This window comes from Sinocyclocheilus rhinocerous, unplaced genomic scaffold (assembly GCF_001515625.1).
Source record: "Sinocyclocheilus rhinocerous isolate Xijiao unplaced genomic scaffold, SAMN03320098_v1.1 scaffold1406, whole genome shotgun sequence".
NCBI lineage: Eukaryota > Metazoa > Chordata > Actinopteri > Cypriniformes > Cyprinidae > Sinocyclocheilus > Sinocyclocheilus rhinocerous.
This window is the reverse complement of record NW_015647095.1, coordinates 1418855-1444386: the sequence shown is the minus strand read 5'-3', so window position 1 is coordinate 1444386 and position 25532 is coordinate 1418855. Positions and strand designations below refer to the sequence as shown.

Below are 25532 nucleotides of genomic sequence, written 5' to 3'. Positions count from 1 at the left end.
TTTTGAACCCTGCTTGCGGCTGTCGTACTCACCTGATAGTTACATTCGGGGTCCATGCAGTGATAATGCTCTCTGTACTGGTAAGCACAGTGCACATGGCCACAGTGTTGGCTCCCAGAGAACCTACAATCAGACAGAAATACCATATTTGTGTCATTGTTAGCGTTTTGGCCGAGCATTCTGAATGCAAACATTATTATCACATTGAGCACAAAGATAAACACGATTTGAAAAACAGCAAGTGAGACAAAGCGATCAATTTCAATGAGAACAAAATCAGCATTTACTGAAACGGAGTAGCATTTCGCTATTTCTATTCCATATATGAAACCTCTAACAATGTGGGGGCTGATCTTGAAAGGGCAATTTAGCCTTTTATCTCCGCTTGATAGATGCCCTAACACTGACAGAGTCATCTTCACGGAGCTCAGAGTCATTACCAGGAACTATAAACACATAGAGAAAACAGGCCTACGCTTCCTCGACCATACGATTGCAATTCACTCTCCAGCCACAGCAATCTCCACCAAATTAGTTCCACTGCCTTCAAAGGCAGTAGGTAGACTCTTATTAAACTGTAACCCCCGACATAATTCACTCATTTGCTCGTGCTTTAAGCCCTGCCAAATCAGCGTTCGGCTCTCCAGGTTAACAGCCTATGCTTTAATCAGGGAAAGGTTAGGCCTAATAGAAAGGTTTGAGTGTGTCTCCGTGCGGCTTCCTCCTCTTCACTCTCACTGACTGACTCGCCTGGTCTTCAGCGGATTGTCGGCGCTTTAAAGAGGCACATTTCCTGAGTGTTTACAGGCTGATTATAACCCTGACGATGATGACTGTTAAAAACCTCCAATTACAGCTCAAAACACACAAATAAACATTCGCACCGCCGCTGCCAAGAGCACCATCTGCTGAAGTAGAGAAAAAGCTAAGTAATTTTTTTCCCCTACTGCCTGGATTATCCCTAGACTGCTTTTACAAATCACTTTGCTGAGTTCATTAAGCTAATTGAATGGCGAATCCACTACCTGCTAAACGTGGGTGGTGTTCTGAAGGACTGGGGAGGTGGCAGGCGCTTAGGGTGGTTTCGTTTGCTTCTTAAAGGATCAGTTCACTCTAAAATGATTGTTTACTCACCTACATGTCCTTTACAACCCCCCTTGATATTTTTCCTTTCATGGAACACAAAAAGAAAAATTTTGAAGAATGTATTGGTGTTTTTTTTTTTTTTCAATGCAATTGCACTCAATGAGGACTGGAGAGTTTGAGCTCCATAAAAGTATAATAAAAGTAGTCTATATAATTATATTCCAAGTCTTCTGAAGCCATTTGAAAGTTTTATTAGAGGTATATTAAAATTTAAGCTGAATTCATGACAGTTCATGAGAGAAGTAGTACTATCAGGTTTGTGAACTAATCTTTTTTTTCTTTTTTTGAGTTGGATTGTTTTTAATGAGTCACTTAAATTTGATTCAAAATTAATGATTCTTTCACAAACTGAACTGATCTGGTTTTTGAGTTCAACTCAATGACTCACTGATCCAGTCACAGAAGTCATCAGCTCGCTGAAAAGAGAAATGAAGAATGACACTGAAATGCAAAGCAATTGTTTGGATTTAAAACTCAAAACATATAGTCATATGATCCATTTTTATAATATATTTTCATGAAGCTTAAAAGCCTCAGTCCCCATTCACAGTAACTGCATGGGATAAAAATGGCCAGTATAATGTTCAAAATGTCTCCTTTTTTTTTGTTCCACAGAAGGTTTGGAATGACATGAAGGTGAATAAATGGGAGCAGAATTATTTTTTTTGGGTGAACCAACTCTTTTGCAAAAGAGATTAGAGCACAGGCTACGGTATGGTGTATCACACAGTCGCACCAGCACAGATGCATGTGTTAAACTCACCCACCATTAACAGCCCCTCTGCGTCGCACTCAAACATTCCCGGTCCTGTGTACACAGAAGCCCCCTGGGATGGCAGCCCACCCCGGCTGTATCACTTTGCCTCTGGACAATTCCCACTTGCCGCGTCAGGGGGCTAATGGGCCACGCTGCTATTCAGCGGCAGATTAAATATTAATATCGCCACGATACAGAGATTGCCGCACATCTCCCGTTACAATAGAGACACGCCGATCAAAGTTTGGCGCAATGGTGGGTACATAAAAGCATTTAGGAGGGAAAACAGTGACTAAACACTACCAGGGAAGCTCTTTAAACATCAAACCGCGGCAGCGCGAGGAGATAAAGAACTTTTTCCCCTTTTGTGGGGGGGAAGGTGGGTGTAGACAAGTTTACAAAGCTGCTTTTTAGCACGACTGTTCTCTCATTAGCGTGGATGATTCCCCCCCACCCCGCCCCCCGATCCTTCAACAACCCCCCAATACACCAGGCTGCATTTGCCCTTTTTATGAGTCCTCATTTTTCTTTTTTCTTTCTTTTCTTTTTTTCCCAACACGGAAATTGAAACTGTATCTGGGCTTATCTACTGCCTCCCCGCGCATCAACTGCCGAGATGTTTAGACAAATTTTATGCATTATGCAGTGCAAATATCAAAACAGTTCTTGGCAGTGCCAGCAGAAGCCTCATTAAAAATTCCTTAATTAAATCTTCTTGCAAAATGTAATCAGTCCAAGGAGGGTTTTTGTGTGTGCACAAGGATGTGTGTGTGTCTGTTAGTGCCAGGGCTTTGATTTGTGGCCTTCATGTTACGGCTTGGGAGAGTAATCATTAACGCCAAAGCCACTTTGCCTTTTGAAACACGCCTTTTTCTCTCTTTAAGGCTAGAATAAATAAACAAATTATAATCACCTTTCTACTGGCGCGACATAAGGAAACAGAAGCCGATATTGGTGCGCTGCATCCATCTCCGTGCTTTGTCTGCAGTTGCGAGTGCCTGTCATTTAGTTGATTCAGAATCTTCATTTGAAGTGCAGATATTAGAAATGAAAGTCTCAACTATCTGTGCAGTCATGCCCGATGACACACAGGCACACGCAGGGCAGTCTAATCTGTCCGATGTTTTCACAAACATTTCATGCTGTTTGCTCAAGATTTTACTGAGTTCGGCTTCAGCGCATGCCAAGCAAGGCCCTACAAACTTGCAATCTGACTTTAAGGGCAACGGAGGTCTTCTGACCCCCCCACAAGTCTACCTGAAATACTGGTTATTGGTAAAATCACAGTAATTTCCTGTCAGTTTAATGTCAAAACAGTTCAGTACAATTTTCAGAGATTGCCTTACTTGACTGAGGAGACGGTTCCAGTAGTGATGGAGTCAGTCTTGGAGAAGTTGGACTTCATGTGGTCAGTGTTAAAGCCGAGGTGGCCCGCCTGGTCTACAGGCAACCCGGGAGGTCCCACGACCCCCACGGGAGCAGCTGTATTGATGACTGGTGTTCCTGGGGTTCCTGCCGTAGCTGGGAGAACGCTCTGCATCATCGGAGGATCAACCTTCCCAGGAATGAGCTTCTGGATGTTTCGTATATCGTACTTTGACGGCCTGCCGACCTTGCCGGTCTTAAAAGCGATGGCGCCGCCCATGTCAGGGTTGCCCTCACCGGGTTTAAAGAGGTGCAGGAACTTGACATTCTCCAAGTCGTACTTGGAGGGTCGCTTATAGGAATTGCCGTTCTGCTGTCTGAGACTCTCACCCATCTTCAGCTTCTGGATGAAGTAATCGTACTTGGAGGCGCGGGAGGCCAGGTTCTGGATGTGTGACGGGTTGGTTGGGGCTGGGTTGAGCGAGCTTTGTTTGTGGTCCATTCCGGGTTGAAATATCTGACCCTCTGACCCTGCGAGGGCCGGCTGGATGAGGGCAGTGCTCTTCTCCATTTTGGAATTGAGCTCTTCGGGCTTGGTGTGCATAGGCCAGGCCAGGGTCTCCCCAGCCTTTAGCTTGCGGATGTACTCTTCATACTTGGAGAAGCGAGCTCGACGGTTGGCCTCCTCGCTGCTCAGGGAGGAGGGATCTGAGGTAGCTGCTTTCAGTTTTTCAAAGCTGATCTTCCTGGCCAGCTCATCTCGACCCTGCTGGTCATCATAGCCGAACATGTGTAAGAACTCATTCATGGTGTTGGCGGCGTAATCACGTAGTGTGGAGGCCTCTCCTATACGAAATACAAAAATAACTTAGATTTCCTTTTATCTAACAAAAATAAAATAAAATAAAATAGCAAGGCCCAATTAAATGGACAGAATGAGGTAAAGGTGTAGTTTAATTGCAGAATAGTGAAATAATTCTGGACCATTAACTTTCACATAGGTCTGGAGGGAGGTCAGATAGCTGGTCAAAAGGAGACAATTTGGGTTGAAAGCTTCCCCTGCTGCTTAACCAGCCCTTTATAAAGGCCAAATTACTGCTCTTTCAGAGTCTGTTTGTGCATGTGTGTGAGCGAGAAAGGGACACAAACCCCTCTGGCACCGGTGCACTCAGTTCTTGGCTCTGATATAGTGTTTACCACAGCAGATGAATGCAAAAAATCTCATCTTGTCTCAGTTTGTCTGTCAGGAGAGCTACCCTGGTACAAGAACACGGCTCTAAATGACAACTTCAGAGGTGTCAGATAAACTCCCTCTCCACCCTGCCAGGACCCCTGCCCTCCACCAGACCTTTTTTCCATTTATTTGATTGCCTTTTTCATTGCTGGGCAAATGAGACGGTTAGAGGTAACATTATCCACGGCCATGGTAATTAATACTAAAATATTTCAGCTTTGGTCTCATATTTCTATGTTATTGCTAAATCGGTCTCTTGCCCGTGCTTTTCACATCTCCTTCTCAGCATGTAAAATAATCCCCAAATTTCCATTGCTGCATTGGGGCTAGTCCTAGCCGTGCTACATCAGTATGAAAAGTGATCTGGGAGATCGAAAGGGCATGAAAAATTTAAGAGAAATGTATCAGGTATTTGAGAGGAAACTCCCTACGCTTTGCCATGCATCATTTTAGCAGCTTCTACTGTGTTTGAGCACATAATTTCATTTTAAGCGTAAAGATTAGAGCTTCATGACAGTCCTTACAGGTCTCCACATCTACTCGTTTTCTCGATTCATTGCTGCCTTGGTGTATTACTGTCATGCTCACCAAATAGGGTACAAAAAAGGAACTGAAAATGACTCAAGGTGTGAAAGGTATATATGTATAGCTTTTTACAATTGTATTGGTCACACACACAACCATATGCAGTACGACACATAGAATACAATAAAATGAATTAGATTAAAAATAAAAAAGTTATAAAAATAAAATATATAAAAATACATTAATATTACTAAAATTATGTATTTATTGTAGATAAGTGTATTGTATATATTTTAATATACATATAAAATGGTCAGAAAATGCACTGAAAGCTATAGCCAGATGAGATCTGTGTGCCTCTAATGCTTTAAAAAGTCATTAGACACCAAAGCGCACTGCTATTTTGACTACATTTTGACAAAGTACACTCATTTATTGTTAATTAGCCTCAATTTAATCACTGCTGAATCAGTCACAAATAAAACGCTAACTGTAAAAATAATGAGCTATTATTGCTTACTGAAGGATATTTAGTGCTACTGTACGTATCTCCAGAACTACAGTTTGGCAGAGCAAGGCTTCAGTCATAAATTTGGCATCCAGTGACTGTATTTTTGTATCGGTCATGACTGCTAAGAGGGCTTTTGTCGGGTCATGTGATTTTACACAGCTTTAAAGTCAGGACCGGCTCTTTAATCTCTGTCCCTGAACATTTTCCAAGGGCAGCAATCAAAGACACTCCTGCTTTGGGTAATTGGACATATTCCATCTGTACCTTTTTTTCAAACAGTTGGGAAACTCCCTTCATTTTCTGACAGAAATCCCCCTCTCGGTCTCTGAGTGTTATCGGTCTCTCATTAGCATTATTATTAGTGTCAAAAGTCATCTGTATGATATACAGCCACTATAGTGTTAAAGGGATAGTTCACCCAAAATGATCAACTCATGTTGTTCCAATCCTGTTCAGTTTTTCTTCTTTCGTGGAATGCAAACAAAGTTATTCAGACGATTTATTTTATGTTCCATGGACAAAGAAAAACCAGACAGGTTTTGAACAACATGAAAGTGACGACAAGACGACGACAAAATACCAATTTTTGGGACAACTTTCTATTTAACATTTTTCTTTTTTGAGTGAACCGTCATTTTGAGATCAATCTGTTGGTATTAGAAGAGATGTCGGTTGTACTACACACAGGAAAATAATAGCTGTGGCAACAGTAGTAGCAGGTGGTAACAGTAGACAGGACGAGAAGTCTAGCATGCCAGTGGGCGGCTCTGTATGCGTTTAATAGACTATCAGTGTCAGGAGAATGATTGGACTTAAACTGCACACATTATGCCAGGACCTAAGAGGAGATAACCTTTTAAAACAACATGTAAATGAGTTTTCCCCCTCATCCTTATCTCACACGTTCCAAATGATGTCATGTGCATGTGGTTGGAAAGCCATGGCTTTGGGGGAAAGGTACGATTTGCCTGGCTGAACTCCCAGCACTCTCTCTCTCTTCCTCATGTCACTGGAGAGTACAAAAAGAAGTGCTCCTAATCTCACCACTTCATACTGGCAAATTCCAGCCTGTGACAAAGCCCTTGTCTACGTTTGAGGCAATTAAGGTACATTTTTCCCTCCGTGGTGTGATAACAAATGGGCTTTATATCTCCTTTCTGCTGACCAAACATGGCCATCAGAAGCAGGCTGATTCTGTCTTCCAGTGGTGGTGATGATAAGGACATACATGTAAGGATCTATATATATGGACTTATCAAGGGTCCACTGACAACACTGTCACTGTTCTCAAACGGACATTTCTGATGCTGATTTTTAAGTCTTAAACTCGTTCAGTTTTAGACTCAACTCAACAGTTCATATTTTGAAAGACGTAGAGTTCAAAACATACCTCTGTATTTCTCTTCAGAAAAAATCCAATAAAATATGCTGTGATATCAAGAAACCACTCATTAAACATACAAATATTTTAACAGTGGATGACATTAGCTTCTGTTGATAAGCAAAACTAAAGGTAGCTTAATTTATTTAGCTAGCTAATGTGGCTAAACTATGAATTTTACCAAACATCTTTGGTTAGAATTATTAGAAGTAAAATTAAATTCAATTAGAAATAATTCTGAAGTGAAAAATATACTAAAAATTATAAATGTATGTATGTATGTATGTATGTATTTATATATAAAAATATTTATAAAAATTTAATTATATACTTCAAAAAACTATGAGTGAAAAAAAAAACATTTAATATATCTAATATATTATGCACTGATATTTTTACATGATCTATCGCCTAGCCTGGTTGGGAAGCATAGCATGCATTTGACTGTTATGGGAAAGGCATTCTGTGATTTTATGCTGATAGGGATTCTGCTCAGTCCCCTGATGTGAGGAGTTAAATGTTTTGAAGGTCGCAGTTTCTCTCATTGATCTTGCGATGTTTGTTAATTACATTGTCACTGATGTTGTGAGAGATAATTAAGCCACTATGTTTATATGCATAATTATGTGCGCTCCGCATCAGCCTTTGAAAGACAGCAGCACGAGGGAAGAAAAAATATTTTAATTGTGAGCCGCTCAGTAACATGGCAGTATAGATGCCCTAGTTACAATCAACAAAGAGAGAGAGGAGGGAAAAACAACTCAAGACAAGAGTGGTGACTAATGTCTGCTCACTGCAGTCTTCAAACGCTTTTTCTTCATTTTGAGATGCAGAAGCAGCCAGGGCTCAATGAAAGCAAAGGTGTACAACACAAACACATATTTACAGACAGCTTTCTTTATGACCATGAAATAAACACAAAATGACTGATTAAAACCACAAAGCACTCATGTTTGCCGGAAAATACTTGATTTTCTGAGAAACTCTTGGCCCTACCTCTGTGATAGAGGCCACAAGCATATAGGTGCTTCTACCATAAGAATGAAAAAAAAAAACATGAAGCAGAATAAAAACTGAAAGAAGAAAGCATTTGACAAAAAAGCACCAGCTTAACCTGTTTTCAGTAGCTATTTGAGAAAAGAAACGTCTTTTAAACAAAGTGATATCTCTTATCTCCTGTTGTTATCTAGCATAGTTTCTGTCTTGTACCTTTGTCGAGTACTGCAGTCTTCCTGAGATAGTCAGAGGTGAAAGTTCACAGAGGTTTTAAGGTGGAGATTGTGTCAGTTTCTGCAGATTTTGCTTGCTTGTTATCACTTTGTGAAGGATGGCAGCGCTTGCCTCATGTTATCTAGATGACTGTACTGCAAACACAGAAGTAAATGCAGTCTTCGTTTCTTTCTATACTGATTTAAAGGCCACTCGTTATACTCAAGACTTTATTTTTCTGAATCTCTAGGATTTAATCTCCTGAACTGATAGAGACCTGGAGTCTCGGCAGAGCTGGTCTACTATGTAATTGGGTCCGGGTGGTAGCTACGTTTTGTGAGCTTATAGAAAATCAAAGAGTCAGAGTGTAATCCTGGGTGTAATATGAAGCTTAGCCGGCCTGCACTCTTGGCCCCTCGGCTGCTACACACATACACGGCAGTCTCTATAAGCCTCTTCTAAAAATGAATTTCTTCTTCTAGTTCCCGTTTTCCCCAATGCAGATTGTTTCTATACAGTATGTTTGCGAATTTTATGTTATAGATTTCTCTTTCCTAGAACTGCACTTGTGTAGCTGTGGCCCTGTCAAAGTGTCACTGTAATTATGCTTGCAAAGCACACAGGTAAAGTAAGACCTGTGAAAACTGAGCCGGCAAGCCTTTGAGGAGAGATTTTATCTTGCTTATGCACACTTTGTTTTGGCTACACAGAGAAAAATACTGAACAATGTGATCTAAACAGTATTTTTACTGTACGTCAAGTGTAGATCTGCATGTTTTTTTTAAGTCGCTGAAATGCTATCAACACACTAACAGCATCTAAAATCTAAATGTTTTGAGATTCATAGAATAATAAATTCATGAGATTAAAAAGTTGGTTTTATTTTATTTTAATAAATTAATTAAATGTTTAAAATGTAATATTTTGTAATGTCATCACATTTATTTGACAATTTAACATTCCATTTTATTGATAATCTATCTATCTCTATCTAGATTTCATTTATAAAGAATTTCTCAGACAGAAGTCTCTTCATCCCGGGATGAGATTGGGAGTATTGAACCTATTCATCAGGGGACCCTCATAAAATTTTGGAAATATTTGTTCTGACAAGTTGGATTTGTATGTCTACAGATGGAGATGCTCTCAAAATGTTGATATTGTGCACAAACATACAAAAATGTGTGTGCAAATGTAACATACAAATACCTATGCATACTAATGACATTATCCTAAAAGAAAGAGGTGATACCTGGTGAGGAGAAGGGGGCTTGGCGAGGGGGGGCTTCAGTGGTGGGCTGGTAGCTGTCATCCTTGTGCGGGCTGCCCTCTGAGTCCCTGTCCTCATGATAACTGCCCTCGTGGGAGCCTGGCATGGTGTCGGCTTCTTCTGCGTTGTCTTCTTCATCGCTGCAGCCTTTGGGCTGTACCATATAAACGCTTTCAGGGGGACAATCGTCTCCATTGTTGGGTTTGAGTCCCCTGTGCTCGCCCCCGTCTAAGGACTGTGGATCGTCGGCGTACTCGCCGTTCACCCACTTCTCAATGGCCTCGCGCCGTTTCTGGTCCTCCTCAAGGCTCTGGCCCAGGGTCAGGCCCTCTGGGAAGTCGCTTTCAGGCCTGTCGCCCTCATCGTAGTGCAAGCTGCCCCGCTCGCTGTTGTCCACTAGATCTGAGTCTCCCTCGGCATTCTGGGAACTGCCGTCGTACACCACCTGCTTGCTAAGCTTGGCACAGATCGCATTCAGTTTTAGGCCACCTTTCCTTTTGGCGGCCATTGTGGATTTTCCTGAGGTCTTTTCAGTGCATAAACTCCTCTCAGCTGTTGATGAAAAAAGAAAGAAAGAAGAAAGAACATTTTAGTGGTTAAAAACAAGATTTATGGAAGTTGTTTACTTATTGATAACGGTTGCGCCATCCTTCACTGCTTCAAGCTAACCACAATGCCTCTCGCAAAAAAACACAAACCTGTTTTTGTTTTGTTTGCTGTTACTCTTATATACACACAGGCACTCCTTTTCTAGAGCAATAGAGAATTATAAAGAAAACATCACATGCATGTCTGTAAGTTGTCATTCACACCTAAGAGAAGGTGAGAAAGGGAACGAGAGAAATATCTCTTCCTACAAACTAGATCTCAATCAGACACCCAACAGTGTGCCAAGCCACCACTACGGTGAGATTTAATCCTGAACATGACAGCAGAATAGAAACAGCCTAACACTGACTGAAGACTCCCTTCACCTAAAGAGGCCCAGCATCCTGCCAATGTGAGCCTTAACTCTTGGCAGCGCAGGGACGAGAGCAAGGAAGACTATAAGAAAGTACATCTAGAAGCAGAAAGAAAGAGACAGAAAGCATAAAAGAGACAAACACAGAGAGAAAAAAGTAGCTGCCATCCCCTCACCTCACCTCCCTACGCTTAACCTGCTTTAGTCTCTACAACTGTCACTCAAATTCGCCATCAGCCCCTAAACCTGCTCATACAAGTGCAGAAGACCACCACACCAACAGTTTTTTTTTTTTACCACATAAACAGCTATTCTCATTTCAGTAGACATTTAAGAGATCAAAACAGTGGTTTGAGAGTCAGATATACAGTACACACTTCCTGTGCATCCCCCTTGAATATAGACAGTTGAGAGTGTAATGGAACTGATCATTCGCACACGGTTCCGGTTCAAAATAGACTCATTCCATTTTACCTGCCGCACAACGAGAGCATTTCCAGTTTACAGCAGCATGAATTTCCACGGTTCAATGTTCCAATAATTCTACGGAAATCTGCATGTGAAGATTCCGCACGGGCCTGGTCATTTGCTATTTCACCACAATGTGCTATCTATAATATCTATCCCTGTGTCAACTCCCCCCTGCAGCTGTTCTGGGTCCGTCCATATCCAGAGATGCCTTTTTAAGGGCAGAATTCTCTCACTGCTAAGTCACCCTTTCGCCACAAATCTGATGCAAAGATTTAGCAAAGTTCACTTTTAATAGGTTTTCCAGGCTTAAAATCGAGCCCGTTAGATGTTTATCATGCAGTAAATAAAGAATGGGAAACCTGCGGGATGTATAACGGTCTGTGGAACGCTTTAGCTGGTAGTTAGACGCTGCGTTGAGATGAGCTATTTCTAAACATCACATGAAGCTGTCAATACAAAAGCTGGTTTGGTTTGAATGGATGCTTTAACAAGAAAATATCACATCGTTTTTGATGGGAAAGTGTGTAAAATTGAAATCTAAATTTCTTTTTTTTGGCATAATGAGCTTTTGAAGAGACTCAAGGTAAGCCCGTTACATGTGCCGTACACCCTGTGGCCCCCGGCACATGCTTTCTCAGTTACTGTATTTACACTCAACACTTCCTCTCTGAAACAATGAGCTGAGGAATTATGCACGCTCTATGCTGCACCGCATGCATCTAAACGCCTCAGATGTGCTCATTTTTACTCTCTCCGGAGCTCAAAAAAAAAAAAGATCACGGTAAACCAGTTAGTAGCTGCTGCATTAAATACATGCCCGGCAATAGATATGCCTCAGCTCTGACCAACAATGGAGATCGCTATGGTAACACCGCTGTTTACTCCAAGTCGTTTGTGTTCATGATAGCATGCAGTGCGATAAAATCAGTAGGGACGCAGATAAAAGAACAGCCTCTCCTCTGGGATCCCTCCCACCACTCTGGAGACCGGCACTCATGTTAAGAAAAATAGGTGTAACAAGCAGCAAACCTCACTGATTTGATGCGTTTCGGCAAAACGCTATTATTTCAGGCCCTCGAAGACGCCTGTCAGCGCTGAATAATAAACGAACGGTGGGGATGATCACAGCAAAAGCTTGTTTTCTTTAAGAGGTCCTGTTTATTGTAATGCTGACAATATTTTTACTGGAAATAGTGCAGAGCTGGAATTGCCGTAATGCTTTTACTGTATAAGGAGAAAACCTTTGCGAAAAAGTCAAGAAACTATTCTAAACAGATTCAACAATAAGAGTGAGAGAGCTTCTTCTTTTTATCTGCTCGCACATCAAAGGCCCCACAAGCCCTGTTTCTTTTCAGAAGCGTGAGGCGGAGGACGCTGGGAATGACAGAAAAGCTGCCTTGAACGTGGCTCTCCGGGCCCTGCGTGTCTCGTTTAATGCGGAGCTTCTGTTTATGTGCCGGAATGATATCATGCCCAATCAAGTGGTGTTTCAAATCCTAATAATGCCGTTGGAAGTGCATTATTTGTACGAACGTGTGCTGACTGCAATCAGCCCACCAGAGTGAGGAAGTGGCTGTTAATGACTGCTTAGATTGGCGTGTCCTGTTCTTCCCTCTCTCCGTCTCTCTCTCTCTCGCTCGCTCTCGGTCTGACAGGAAGCATATGCACGCTAAAGCTGGGAAATGCAGACTCCTTCTCACCTGGCATCCACTGCAGCGATTGTTTTAGAAACAAACTCTGTTTACTTGGCTAAACCCGAATCCCGCGACTTAGCGGTGATCTAACACTCTGATCTGCCCTGTCTGATTTCATACAGACTTTCAAAATACGTTGACTAATGCAAGGACAAAACCCTGATAATACGGAGCATTCATTAATGCAACAGGCCTGGACAGCATTGGATTATTTTTCATTATTTAAAGATCCTCCTGTCAGAGCAGTTTCTTTCTGTCCTGACTTTTAAAAGCTTTATTTTGATATTATAATCCTTTTGACAGATTTACTGACCTGGAATGTGTATGAATTACCTTTTTTGTTTTGTTCCAGGTAGAGGATCTAGGACCTCTGACTGTCAGGGGCTTCTGCAAATGCAACTTAATGAGGTAATTGTCAAATAAACCAAGAAATGAGAACGGTTAGCTGTTCCTGCCCCTTCCTTGATGCTTTATTTTGCATATTTACAATGCAGTTTCCAACAAGATGGAGCCAGGTTCCCAGGTATTTCCTCACCTACTAAAGCTCGGACACACACATATGCTGAAATAATCCCCTCTGTTTTTATTTTGCTAATTTACAGCTTGCAGGAAGGAGTTTGTGTCCCCCACCGCTCCGAGGGAAGGGGAGCGGAAAAGTCAGCATCGGACCGGTTCTCCACACACTCTCGTTCTCCAGCATCTGGCCTCTCTTTCGATTTTATTACACAAGAATAACAATAAGCAGGTCTGCGACCCCGTCTATGGAATTTGCCGTATTTTTTCCAACGGTCTGTGCTGATGCTCCGAATTTCCATTTTCTGCATGCATATTTAATTGAGTTTTGTCCCAGTGGTGCGGAAATGATTTGTTTTTTGCTCTCTGTTCACTTGACTCCTCTTCGGAGTCGGTAACCGTAATGTGGCACTTCGGCGGTATCTGATGTCTAAAAGCAAGTTGTTGCATTAAGAAGTTGTGGTGAAAATAAAATGTCTGCTGACATGTGCATTAATGGCAAAACTATGATGGGGTTTTATAAACTGCTCATACTCATACACACTCTATCATTCTCTTTTTTTGTCTGATGGACTCTAATGGATTTTTCAGATTCCCATGCAGGGATCAATTTTTTAGTGAGAGATACACATCCGGACAAAACAATTATGCTCATGAGTTTTTCTTTTTTTTCCTGACTTTAAAGTTTTTTTTTTTTGGAGAAGCAAAATATGAATGCAGAGGCCATGCACACAAGTACACACACACTCACTCAAATCTGTTGTATTATTAATCAGTTCGTTGCACATCTTCTTGCTTGCAATGTGTGTTTTTTCCCATCAATAAAGCACTTATTCCTTTTAGTCTGGAATGTGACCTTGCATGTTGCATGCTGTCTTTGGACTGACCTTGAAGGACCTACTTTGACTTCTCCCTCTCTCTCTTTTCTGAAACCTTCTGCCACATACAATAATTCAGTTACATCCCGTTGCAGGTAACAAAAACAAACAAGCCATGGAGAAAAAAAGGCACGCACATACTTGCCGCTGAGGACAATGGACAGAAAATGGCAGATGCATATTTTGACACACAGGCGGAAAAGGAAATATTTTGTTTAAGCAGCGCAGTTAGGGAGCAACCCTTCAATTCTGAGAACAAATACATCCCTGAAGCCTAATTATAAGACAAAGCATTTAAGACGTCTCCTGAGGACAGAAGGGCTGGAATAGGGAAAAGTAAAGTCTGAGGTGATCCGAACGGCTCTGCACATGCCCTGATGACTCCCGTGAAGGAAGTCTGTCTCACAGCTGGCACAGCTGTTTTCTAAAGAATGGGTCTGATTCATTCACAAATTAAAATCCTGTCATAATTTACTCAACATCATGTTTCAAACCTGCATGACTTTCTTTCTTCCTTTACTTTTAAAGTCACTGGACCCCTATTGAATGGACCAAAAAAAGTCTGTGGTCACTAAGTTTTTTTTTTTAGTTTTTTTTATGTTTTTGGAAGAAATCTCTTCTGCTTACCAAGGCTGTATTTATGTGGTCAAAATACAGTGAAATCAGTAATAATATGTTTTTTAAGTGTATTGAAAAACATATTTACAATATAAAATAACTTCTATTTTAATTTATTCTTGTGATCGCAAAGCTGAATTTTCAGCAGCCATTACTCCAGTCTTCAGTGTGACATGACACTTCGGAAAATATTCTAATATGCTAATTTGCTGCTCAAGAAACATTTCTTATTATTATCAATGTTGAAAACAATTGTGCTGCTTAATATTTTTGTGGAAACAGTGATACATTTTTTAAGGATTCTTTGATGAATAGAAAGTTCAAAAGAACAGAATTCATTTTGATCAATTTAATGATCTTAGCTGAATAAAAATATGAATTAAAAAAAATGTTTTTTCATAGTGTATATATAGTGTCATTTTCAAAAAGAAAGTCACATGAGGCTGAGTACATAATGACGGAATTTTCATTTTTGGTTGAACAAACTCTTTAAAAACAGTTGTATGGGGCCTACTGTAAAATAAGATTTCTACATTAAAAAATAGTACATGATGGCCTCAACACTCGTTGGGTAGAAGTTTGATTGAAGCGGACCCTGGCACACGGGGTTAATTGACCGAGCTGCCATGTTTGAGGGGCAGCCTATGTGCAAAGCGAGAGTTTGACAAGAATCAAGGTTCTGAGGAGAGGCTCCCCGTGCCACTGAAGGGCACTTGAGCTGATATCTGCACAGATTAACTGCTTGAGATGTATTTTTGTCACGAGGAGCCGTGGTTAGTGTGGGGCATTGGGGAGGCGAGCGGACTCAGAAGGGGGTGGGCTACTCTAGTTCCTACAGTGCAAGGGCACAACGAGAGGTTGGTGGCCGCTGGAGCCGCCCAGACCAGAGTCTGTCACTCAGAGTCATTATCTGTGGGGATATATTTAATTTAGTGGTTCCGGAGCTGCGCTGCTGAGTAAGCCAAGCCACCATTAGGGCCGTCCTCCGTGGGAAACACAGCACACGCCGCTCGATTAGTTATCAATTAAGAGTGCAGAAACCTCCACCTGCCGTGTGAGAGAGAGGGAAAGAGTGGCAGAGAGGAGCAGGACCCGGATGACGCCTGACTTTTTCTTCTGTTTTCCTCTGCCTCTTTCCCTCTCGGGCCTTCGAACGTCAGGTTAACCTTGATATGAAGCACTGTCAAGCCGGATAACGTCAATCAAGGAGGGCCCTTTCAGATAACCTCAGTGTGAAACCTAAAAAGCAACCTGTTTAGAGATGTTTAGACATGCCCCCTCTCACCAGCATATGAATTTCATTAAAGAGAAATTAGTTGTGGCACTTCTTTAACAAGACTCTTAAGACATTTTGACAGGCTTTAAGACACTTTGCTGTTAAAAAAAAATAATGAATTAATTAGCCGTGCAGTAAAGCCTCCGGCTAAGTTAGTAAAAAGGCAGAACATTTAAAGAGCTCATCGAATGTCGTTTATGATTCTGTGTTGAAACAGAAAGTTTTGGCAGGACATATTTTTTAAATATATAATTGGTTTAAATGTCACAGTCATGAACCATGATTTGCTACATGCCAATCAGTTGCAGAAGAGAAGGCATTTGATTGGACTAAAATCTGTTGTGCAGGATGCTATCAAATAAGGCCAGAAAAAAAATTCTGCTTGCATTTTATTGCACGTTGTAGTTCCCGGTGCACATCTTCAGAAACGAGAAAAGGAGGTGACGGTAATTCAAAAAAACTACATTTCCAGACAGGAAGCCTTGCTGACAGCTTCGATCCCTGGCCACCATTAAAACATTTGCTCTGCTTCACAGACTCTGACATTTTTTTTTTTTACTTTTTATGCACAGAGGAACAATTTTCAGGTGTCCCCTGAACTTCTCAGGTTCAGACTCTTTTAGTTCACGAAGTTCCCTTCTGCAACAATACCTCTTTAAAACAAACCTGAACTCTTTTAATCTAGGCTTTGTTAAAGTGAAATGCGGTCAGTTGACAAGACTGAAACATCTGAATCATCCTGTGAGTGTCACGGAGCTCAATATGCGTTGGTTAAAAAAAACACAAACAATATGAACAAAGCACTTACTGTAACTGTAATAAGACATTCAGATCTACAACATTTAATGAATATGCACAGTGTCAGTAAAATGTTTCACACTACAATTAAAACTTTTTTTTTTACAACATTAAAAATAATAGAAAAATCAGTTTTCAAAGCTAGCTACATATGAAATTCTTTGCAAAAATGTAATATTTTATTGATATATTTTATTAATTAATTAATGTATTTATTTGAAGCATTAGACTGCCAGCATCATTTATGGCTACTCCATGAGTACTGGACATTTAATGTATTTAACATGCAAACTTTTGACTGGTTTCTGCTCTAGTATATATATTTCATGGTGATGATTTTAAACACCTGTCGTTCTCAAAGATGGCAAATGCTTTTTTTTGCAAGAACACACAAACTCAAGTTCGAAAGTGAGAACATTTCATACCTGTGTACAAAAGCAAACCGATACACTTGTGAGGGAAAAAAAAGGCTGTGGCTGCTCTTTTTGAAATCATCATGAGTAGAAGCTTTACAAAAGGTGAGCGTGTGTGTGTGTGTGTGTGCTATTTTGGTCAAAGAACAAGAGGAAGTATTGCATACTGACTCAAACAAAGAATATGCTTTTGATAAAACCACATCAGCTTCTTGTGTATTCTGCACTAAAACAGGCTGGTTTCCTGATTTTTTAGATGTGATGTGCCCTCAAACGAAAGCAACACAAATAAACAGCACAACAGCTCAGTGCACAGCAAAACGAGCGGCACACAAATGATCACAGACATTGATAACAGTTTCTAAACGAGCAGCGAGGGCAACATCATTAACACGCCATTGTTTTTCCAATGCACTAAAAATGGCACAAATACATTTAGAGCTTCAGTCACACACGGGTCGCAATTTTGCATTTCACCTGCATTAGCATTCGACTTATTATTATTTTAAAATGAAAACGGATACTCTGTTGAAGTGCAAATCTGATGAATTACCGTAGCAGATTGCTGTTATCAATTATTAAAGCATATTGTATAAATATTCAGGTCTGTCATGCATCTAATAATGAAGGCTTTGGAGAAGGTTACTTCCTGTGCGCATCCTAACGTGTCAGAAATATCACTTTTAATCACAGCTCTGTCAGGGTTTTTGCATTTGAACTCAAAAAAAAGGAAAAAATAAGCACGGCTCACTCTCTCACTGTCTTTCTCCGTTTTCACTCATCCAGGATGGCCAGATGCATGACCACATTATTCAAAGCCAGTACGGGCCCATGCACACTTGGCCACGGTTCTACGAGCCTGATCATTTGAGGGGAGAATAATGCATTAACGTGGTTCTACCTTCTGGACACACCTAGTCCCAGAGCAAGTGCAACCATATGGTGCGATGCATATTCATATTCCTCTGTCTGCACCTCTGTAATGCTTAAACAGTACTTCATAAACTTCAAATGGGAGGAAGTGAAGATGAAAGGGAAAGACAGACAAAAAGGTGAAGAAAAAGTTTTCCCCCTTCATGTTTCCTGCCATTTTTTTGGTTTCTTTTGTGGTTTGTCTTTGAGATAAGGACGGCTGCTGAAACTGATCCCAGTGCAGCGTGTGTGTGCGCCTGAGGTGTCTGGCTATGGGTAAACTGTGTTGTCAGGTGGGCTTGCCGCTCTTTCCCCAGCAGGGTAAATACCAGGCGAGGACGATGTGGAGATTAACGCTGTCAGATCTGCAACAGTAACCCTTCATTATCAGAGCACCAGGGCCTACACACACTGTCCTCCACTGCCTGGGCACACAGTTAGTAATTACCAAACCAACCTCTTCCTCTCTCTTCTGTTCTCTTCCTCTGCTTCATTCTGCGACAGTATCTACCAGGTTTATCTTATCTTTCTCCCATCTATGTGTGTCAATCATTTTGTAACAGAAATACAAATTTTCTCTGTCTGAGCTGTGCACTATAAAAAATTATGTTTCAGGCTTTATGAGATGAAGAAGATCATAATTTAATACAGTAAAATAGTATAATACACAATATTAAAATATTGTATTATTATAATAATATTATTAGATGGCTAAATATGAAATATATAGAAATATAAAAGAGAATTAAATGCGATGTGTAACACAGGGAGTTCTGGATATCTGCTTGAAATTTACACAAAAAAATTACAGTCTCAGGCCTTATGAGAAAAATAATACAATAAAATAGTATAGTATATTGTTATTATTATAAAATTATAAAATATATCAAACTACAAAAGATAATAAATGTGATGTATAACAGGGAGTTCTGTAAATGTCACTTTAGTTTTCATTGTAAATTATAAGGTGACTTAAAGGGGTCATATGATGCGATTTCAATTTTTCCTTTCTCTTTGGAGTATAATGATCTTTAAAATAGCATCATATGACCCCTTTAAAAAAAACTAATAAAAATAGTATGGTATGAACATATGGTAAGAAAATTATAAAGTAATTTATTTAATTAATTAATTATTAATTACATTATTTATTAAAATAAATAATTAATTAATTTATTATTAAAAATAATTATTTATTTAATTAGTTTTTAATAAAAATTATTTAATTTAATAATTAAAGACTATTGATCAATTTTACAGTAATTTACAGTAAAATTACACACATTGATATTAAATCTATACATATATGGTAATGTACAAAAAAGCATGCTTAGTTAGTGCATGCTCTGACATGTTAAGTTGCGGTGCAAGTTCGAGTCCAGCTCATCCATATTTACATGACGTCCCAGCTTTTTTGCTGGGCGACCTGACACACTTGATGGCGTGCCAGGCACGGTCACAGTAGGTGTGTGTGTTTGGTGTATTAAGTGGTGCTTTATCAAATTAGTTTGGAACCCAGCTGATGAGTAATAAAGGTACAGTGGAGCCCCCACTGACTCCCAGACATCAATCCTCTGAGTGGGAGCCAAACGCAAGGCCTGGCACTGCCTGAGGCGTACAGAGCGCCTCTCCCCACTGATCAGCTTATGGACTCTCTTCAACCAAACTAATATTAACACTGGGCATGTGGAGGGCTTCAGCTGTCTTACTACTGTGAGGAATAACACTTAATGGACGCTGTAACAGGTAGGTCTTTTATTCAAACCGTTGCTGTGTTCTTTTGTTTTTCATCTTGTTTACCGCCTTTATCAGAGTCGATGGCCTGCCGCTGTACATTTTTCCAGACGTCGTCCTCTTAAAGCATCAGCTCTCAGGTGTCGAACAGACAGAAGACGAAAGGGGAGATGATAGTGAGATCAAACGGAGGACTGGAAGGACGGCGAGAACAGAGAAGGAGAGAGAGGGAACTACCGCCGCACGACTGTAATCTCGCTCAGCGTTGGGGTTTTACACAAATACAACAAAATGCAAAGCGCCAGAAGAAGGTGGAACGGAGGGGAGGGTGGGACATCAGAGGGCTTCAAGCCCGTCGAGGAGTTGTGTGTGTCAGTTCAGAGCAGCCGCTGGGACTAACAGTGGAGAACAGAAGGTAGCAGCAGGCGGATCACAGCCGATCAGGGGCCCTGAGAGAGATTCTGTCTCCTCCACCCCACAACTGAGCTCGAGTCGCTCTCCGCAGTCACATATTTATCCCGCACGACTTTACACAATACCCTCTCCAATATAATTACCACTGATTTCACAAGCTTTCAGGTGTTTTGCTTGATGCTACACTAAAGTCACTGAGATGTTTGAACCTTCAGGCCTTGTTTAATACCATAGAGGTAGACAGCTTTGCTGTGGCTAGAAATTTTTCTAGGACAAAATTTTAAAATGTGGCTCCAATCTTCCATCAGCACAATATGTAGCTTTCTTTTTTTTTTTTTACTCCAGAGTCCCCCTTTGTCCAAGACAATATTTGAAACCCTGTCTGAGCTGATATGCACCCCTAATACTTCTGGCATTTTTAAGTTACTTAAGTTACTTATCTTAAGACTTTTTGCGCCCTCCTAGAAGTTTTCTGAGGCACCCAGTAAAGCTATACCATATACTCAGTCTATACCATACACTCAATAAATAAATAACGTTTTTTTTTTGGTAATTTTGAGCTGTTTTGGAGATGCAAAAATTAATACATTTAAATAACTACATAAAATTATATTATTATATAGTTAAATAAATATACATACATTTAAATAATTAAAATATGAAGGCATTTATTTCATGTCAACCTTCAAACCTGAAAATGTCCTTCTCACGTAGTCAGTCACATGACAGTTTTCAACACTGTGGTGAGTTTGATGATCATATAGTTTGTGTAAGTTATAAATCATAATATTTATAACTGTATATAATATATAGAATATATAACTGTATATAATATATATATATATACAGTTGAGGTCAAAAGTTTACTTCCCCCTTGCAGAATCTGCAAAATGTTAATTATTTTACCAAAATAAGAGGCATCAAAATTCATGTTATTGTTTATTTAGTACTGACCTGAATAAGATATTTCACATAAAAGATGTTTACATATAGTCCACAAGAGAAAATTATAGTTGAATTTATAAAAATGACCCTGTTCTAAAGTTTACATACGCTTGATTCTGTGTTGTTACCTGAATGATCCACAGCTGTGGTTTTTTTGTTTAGTGATAGAAAAAAAAGTCCCTTGTTTGTCCTGAACAGTTAAACTGCCTGCTGTTCTTCAGAAAAACCATTCAGGTCCCACAAATTCTTTGGTTTTCCAGCATTTTTGTGTATTTGAACCCTTTCCAACAGTGACTGTATGATTTTGAGATCCATCTTTTCACACGGAGGACAACTGAGGGACTCATATGCAACTATTAAATGCATAATAGTTTCAATATGCATTAAATTTAGCTGATTTTGTCTTCTGGGAAACATGTAAGTATCTGAAGGGCAGTACTAAATTAAATATATGATATTTAGGCAAAATAAGAAAAATGTACACATCTTCATTCTGTTCAAAAGGTAATGCATTGTTTTTCCTTCTGGAGCATCAGTGAGCGAAGACTATATGTAAACATCTTTTATTTGAAGTATCTTATTCGGGTCAGTACTAAATAAACAACAACATGCATTTTGTATGATCCCTCTTATTTTGGTAAAATAATTAACATTTTGCAGATTCTGCAAGGCGTATGTAAACTTTTGACTTCAACTGTATATATAGAGAGATTGGACACTGGCTCCATATCCTTGGTGTAAAAAGGCACAATTTATCAAGGCCCAGGACAATGTTCTTGGTTGTCCAAGCTGATGACAATCCTACCAAAAAAGCATCTTCCTAGTGCTTAAAAAATGTCCGGAAATCAACAAGTGCAACCAGCAAAGCACAATATCACAATTCCATCTATATTCCAATTGTCAGAACTCTATGGCTGGAAAAATTGGCTCTGATGAGGGCGAGCGAGAGATCTGAAAGAGGCAGCTGTCGACGTGACGGATCTGATCGAGCTGAAACAAAGACAAACAAAGCTCTCTCTGCAATATGAGTTTAGTTAGCGAGAGAGTTAGAGAATGAGTTACGGCCGGCATGCTGCTGGGGAAGGTTGTATTTATGGGGGGATTGAGTAGGTTTAAATCCCTGCTAAGAAATAAAGTCATCCCTGTGCAGACTGGGGAAACATTTCACTCAGCCTAAAAGGTAGTTAAAAAAACACACACAAGACCTTTTTTTTTTCCCCCAAAGCAAAAGTTTTGCCCATGTGCTGAGATGGAGGGATGGAAGAATATCACACTGGAGGGAGCATGAATACATCTGGCTGAATGTTGCTGAATATTCCCAAGAGACAGAGGTATAAATTGATTTTAAAAAGCTGATTCCTTTAATATTACATGCTGTTTCAGAGGGAATTGCATTGGAATATCTGCATGAAGGTACACTTAAAGACTTGTACCATGTCAAGCCTTGAAAAATAACCAAGAACTTCCAATTAAAGTCCTTATAAATTCAATAAAAATTCCATGTTATTCCTTTCCTCAGTGTGTGAAATGCGTTTCCTTCACAGCGTGCTCAAATACACCTCTCCTCTGGCTGAACGCCCGCACATCCCTCCCTGCCCAGTAATCACAATTATTACTTAAAAAGGCTCTATTTCTACATTAACTTAAAAGGCCTATATCTTTTTCTTCCCCTCTTAGTTGGTGCAACCTCACTTACTCTAAGTATCTCAATAAATCAGCAGTTACTGTTAACATGTACTCAACAATTCAGTCATCAATCTCCCCCAGCTCAGAGTGAAAACAGAGGGGAAATATCTGCTCAGTAAAATCTCCCGTGCCCGTGTTTATGCACGGAAACACACACACACACACACACACACAGATTCGCTATCGCACAAACAAACAAACCAATCCGCTGGGACATCGGAACCATTGCCAGATCACCACGGAAACGCAAGCCAAATTCAATTGTGACCTCACCTTTCACTGAGGGCTCAATTCCATCAGCAATAGAAACAAATCAACAAGAGGGTGGAAAAGAAACAAACTTCCTTCCTCTCTCTCTCTCTTTCTCGGCCTCACTTTTCAGGCCTGCACTAGGCCCGAAACAGCACATTGCATCCTTGGCAGCGCACTGAGCTCCATGCAAATGTGTGTTTAGATTTAAAGACACTGTATTTATTTAACAAAAAGGGGAAGATCTAATTGAACGCTGGAACAGAGCGCATCTTCCAAACAGCAGCCCTGTGGAAAACCCTCCAGTTGACAGAACAGCTGTATCTAAACAAGCGCGTGAGAGCACGCTCGATACCGGCTGTCACTCGCTTAGCTGGGCAAATAATACCACTTGTTAACTCAAAAGTAACTCAAAAGTAGTGTAATGCATTACAATTCAGAGACAGTAATATTGTAATGTAACTAATTACTTTCAAAAGACAGTAACTAGTAATATATAATGTATTACATTTTGGAAGTAACTTGCCCAACACTGCTTAAGAATAATAAATTATTCTATTTTAAGAACTTAGAGAGATATTTCACACCTGTGGAGTGTACGTGTGAAGTCTAAAAGCTGTTGTTACTATTATAAATAATCTAATATTTTATTTTATAAATAGAACTGTATAATTTTGAAGGATTCAATTCAGCATAAGTTAATTAATAAATTACAATTCAATTCATGTAAAAAAATGTTTTGTGAAACTTGGAAAAGTACAGGAAAAAGCATAAATATTCTTTTTAATTTTCCGTAAAATGTTAATAATCAAAGCAAGCAGTTAAAAAAAATACAAAAATGCTTTGTGAAGTTCTAAAATCTAAAACAAAAAACTACAGATTTTTATTTTTTATTTTTTTTAATTCTACATAAAATGTAAATCAGTTAATCAATTAAGAAATATATGCTTTTGTAAAGTTCTAAAAGCTGGAAAACCACAAAACAAATTGCATAATTATAGTTTTTAATAAAATCTAAATAAATTAATTAATAAATTTAATAATTATTTTTGATTTAAATTGTTTAATTGTAAGCAAACAATTAAAAAAAAATTTAATAATTCAATAAATTGTTTTAGTTTTAGTGAAACTAAATAAGCACACACAATGTCACTTGTACACCTAAAAATAAAAATCACTCCTCAACTTCATATTTCCATTCAGTCATCACATTATAGTGAGGTATTACTTTACCAAAACACACAGTGAAAGTAATGAGTGCCTTTGTCATTCTACACCCTCACGCCCACCCCATTCACAGCGTGCTCAAGCCACCAGCATCTCTCACTCTCTCTCTGTGTGTGTGTGTGTATGTGTGTGTGGCGCCTGGCGCAGGTCTTACCTGGCAGGAGACAGCCCTCCTCTCTCTGTCTCACCTCTCCCTGCTGCTTTGGAGGAATTCTCTCCACAAAGCAAGGCATTTTTCTCTTCTCTCCCTGTGCGCCTTTACGGCTGGGCTGCACTCGCCCTCTCTCACTCTACCCTTCTCCTCTCACTCTCTCTCTCCCTCTCTCTCTCGCTCTCTCTCGCAGCACAGATGTCAGGGCTGCGCGTGTTTACCCACTTTACCAGTAGGGGTCCTTCAACACCCTCTGCTCCCCACAGCCACTGTGGAAAAACAGGCCCAGGAGAGTGAGATGGCAAGAAAGAAAGATAGAGAGCGAGAGAAAAAGGGCCACTTAAGCCGATCTCCCACGGTACGAGGCTGAGCGAGACGGAGCGGAGAAAGTTAGATTGGTCAGTCACTGAAAGTCAGAGTGAGCTCAGGCCGTTAAAGTGAGACCCGTATAGAGAGAGAGAGAGAGAGAGAGAGCGATAGAGTGAGTGCCTGCAGCTGACAGTAATAATGTGCCACATACTCCCCTCAAGTCCACTGAAACTGGATACCACACTCGTATCTTTAAAGCGGAATTCGTTCACTTTTTTAACTGAATCAAAATTTTACTTTTTGAGACTACAACCCAGCCTGATTAGCTCAACCAATGGCATGAGTTTGGGGCGGGGCTATCTGTTCAACTAACCCAATAGCAGTCTAGGGGAAAGGAAACCAGTTGGAAACAATCATTATTTTTGCAATTCTTTGCAATTTTATTGCAATTTAATTTTTTGCGACACTAATAGATATAAAATAATAAATATATATTTATATGTATATGTATATTTCTTTTCAAATCTAAAAATAAAAATATAAAAAGAAAGGCAACAGAAAGGGGGAAACCATTTTTTTTTCTGAGTAATTGACACAAGCCTGCCAGATTTGACGGCTTTGAGCTATTCTTCAGCGAGGAATTTCAAGTTTTGCTCCTACTTGTGGGGCACTTTTCACATTGCAGTATTAATGCTGGGGCTGTTGCCCGCCCGGACCCTCTGTCATGTCTAATGACAGCCCTCTTTCTCTCACTGAGACGAGTCACTCAGACAGAAGAATTTGAGACTAAGCCTCAAATTAATATCATGGGCCGGACAGCCTCAAACTGCACATTATGGTAAGTGGAAGGTTTCAAGGGTGAGCTAAAAAACAATCATTCTTTAA

At 40.0% G+C, this 25532-nt stretch overlaps 1 protein-coding gene across 1 annotated transcript in view; it reads right to left on the bottom strand.

The window, feature by feature from the left end:
* Positions 1 to 24491, bottom strand: part of casz1 (castor zinc finger 1) — a 45391-nt gene extending 20900 nt beyond the window's left edge. Inside the window, 4 exon segments of the mRNA XM_016513199.1 lie at positions 33 to 180; positions 3229 to 4114; positions 9381 to 9950; positions 24342 to 24491. Coding sequence (XP_016368685.1) covers positions 33 to 180; positions 3229 to 4114; positions 9381 to 9950; positions 24342 to 24420 — 1683 coding nt within the window. The 5' untranslated portion in view covers positions 24421 to 24491.
* Between the last annotated feature and the right edge of the window lie 1041 nt (positions 24492 to 25532).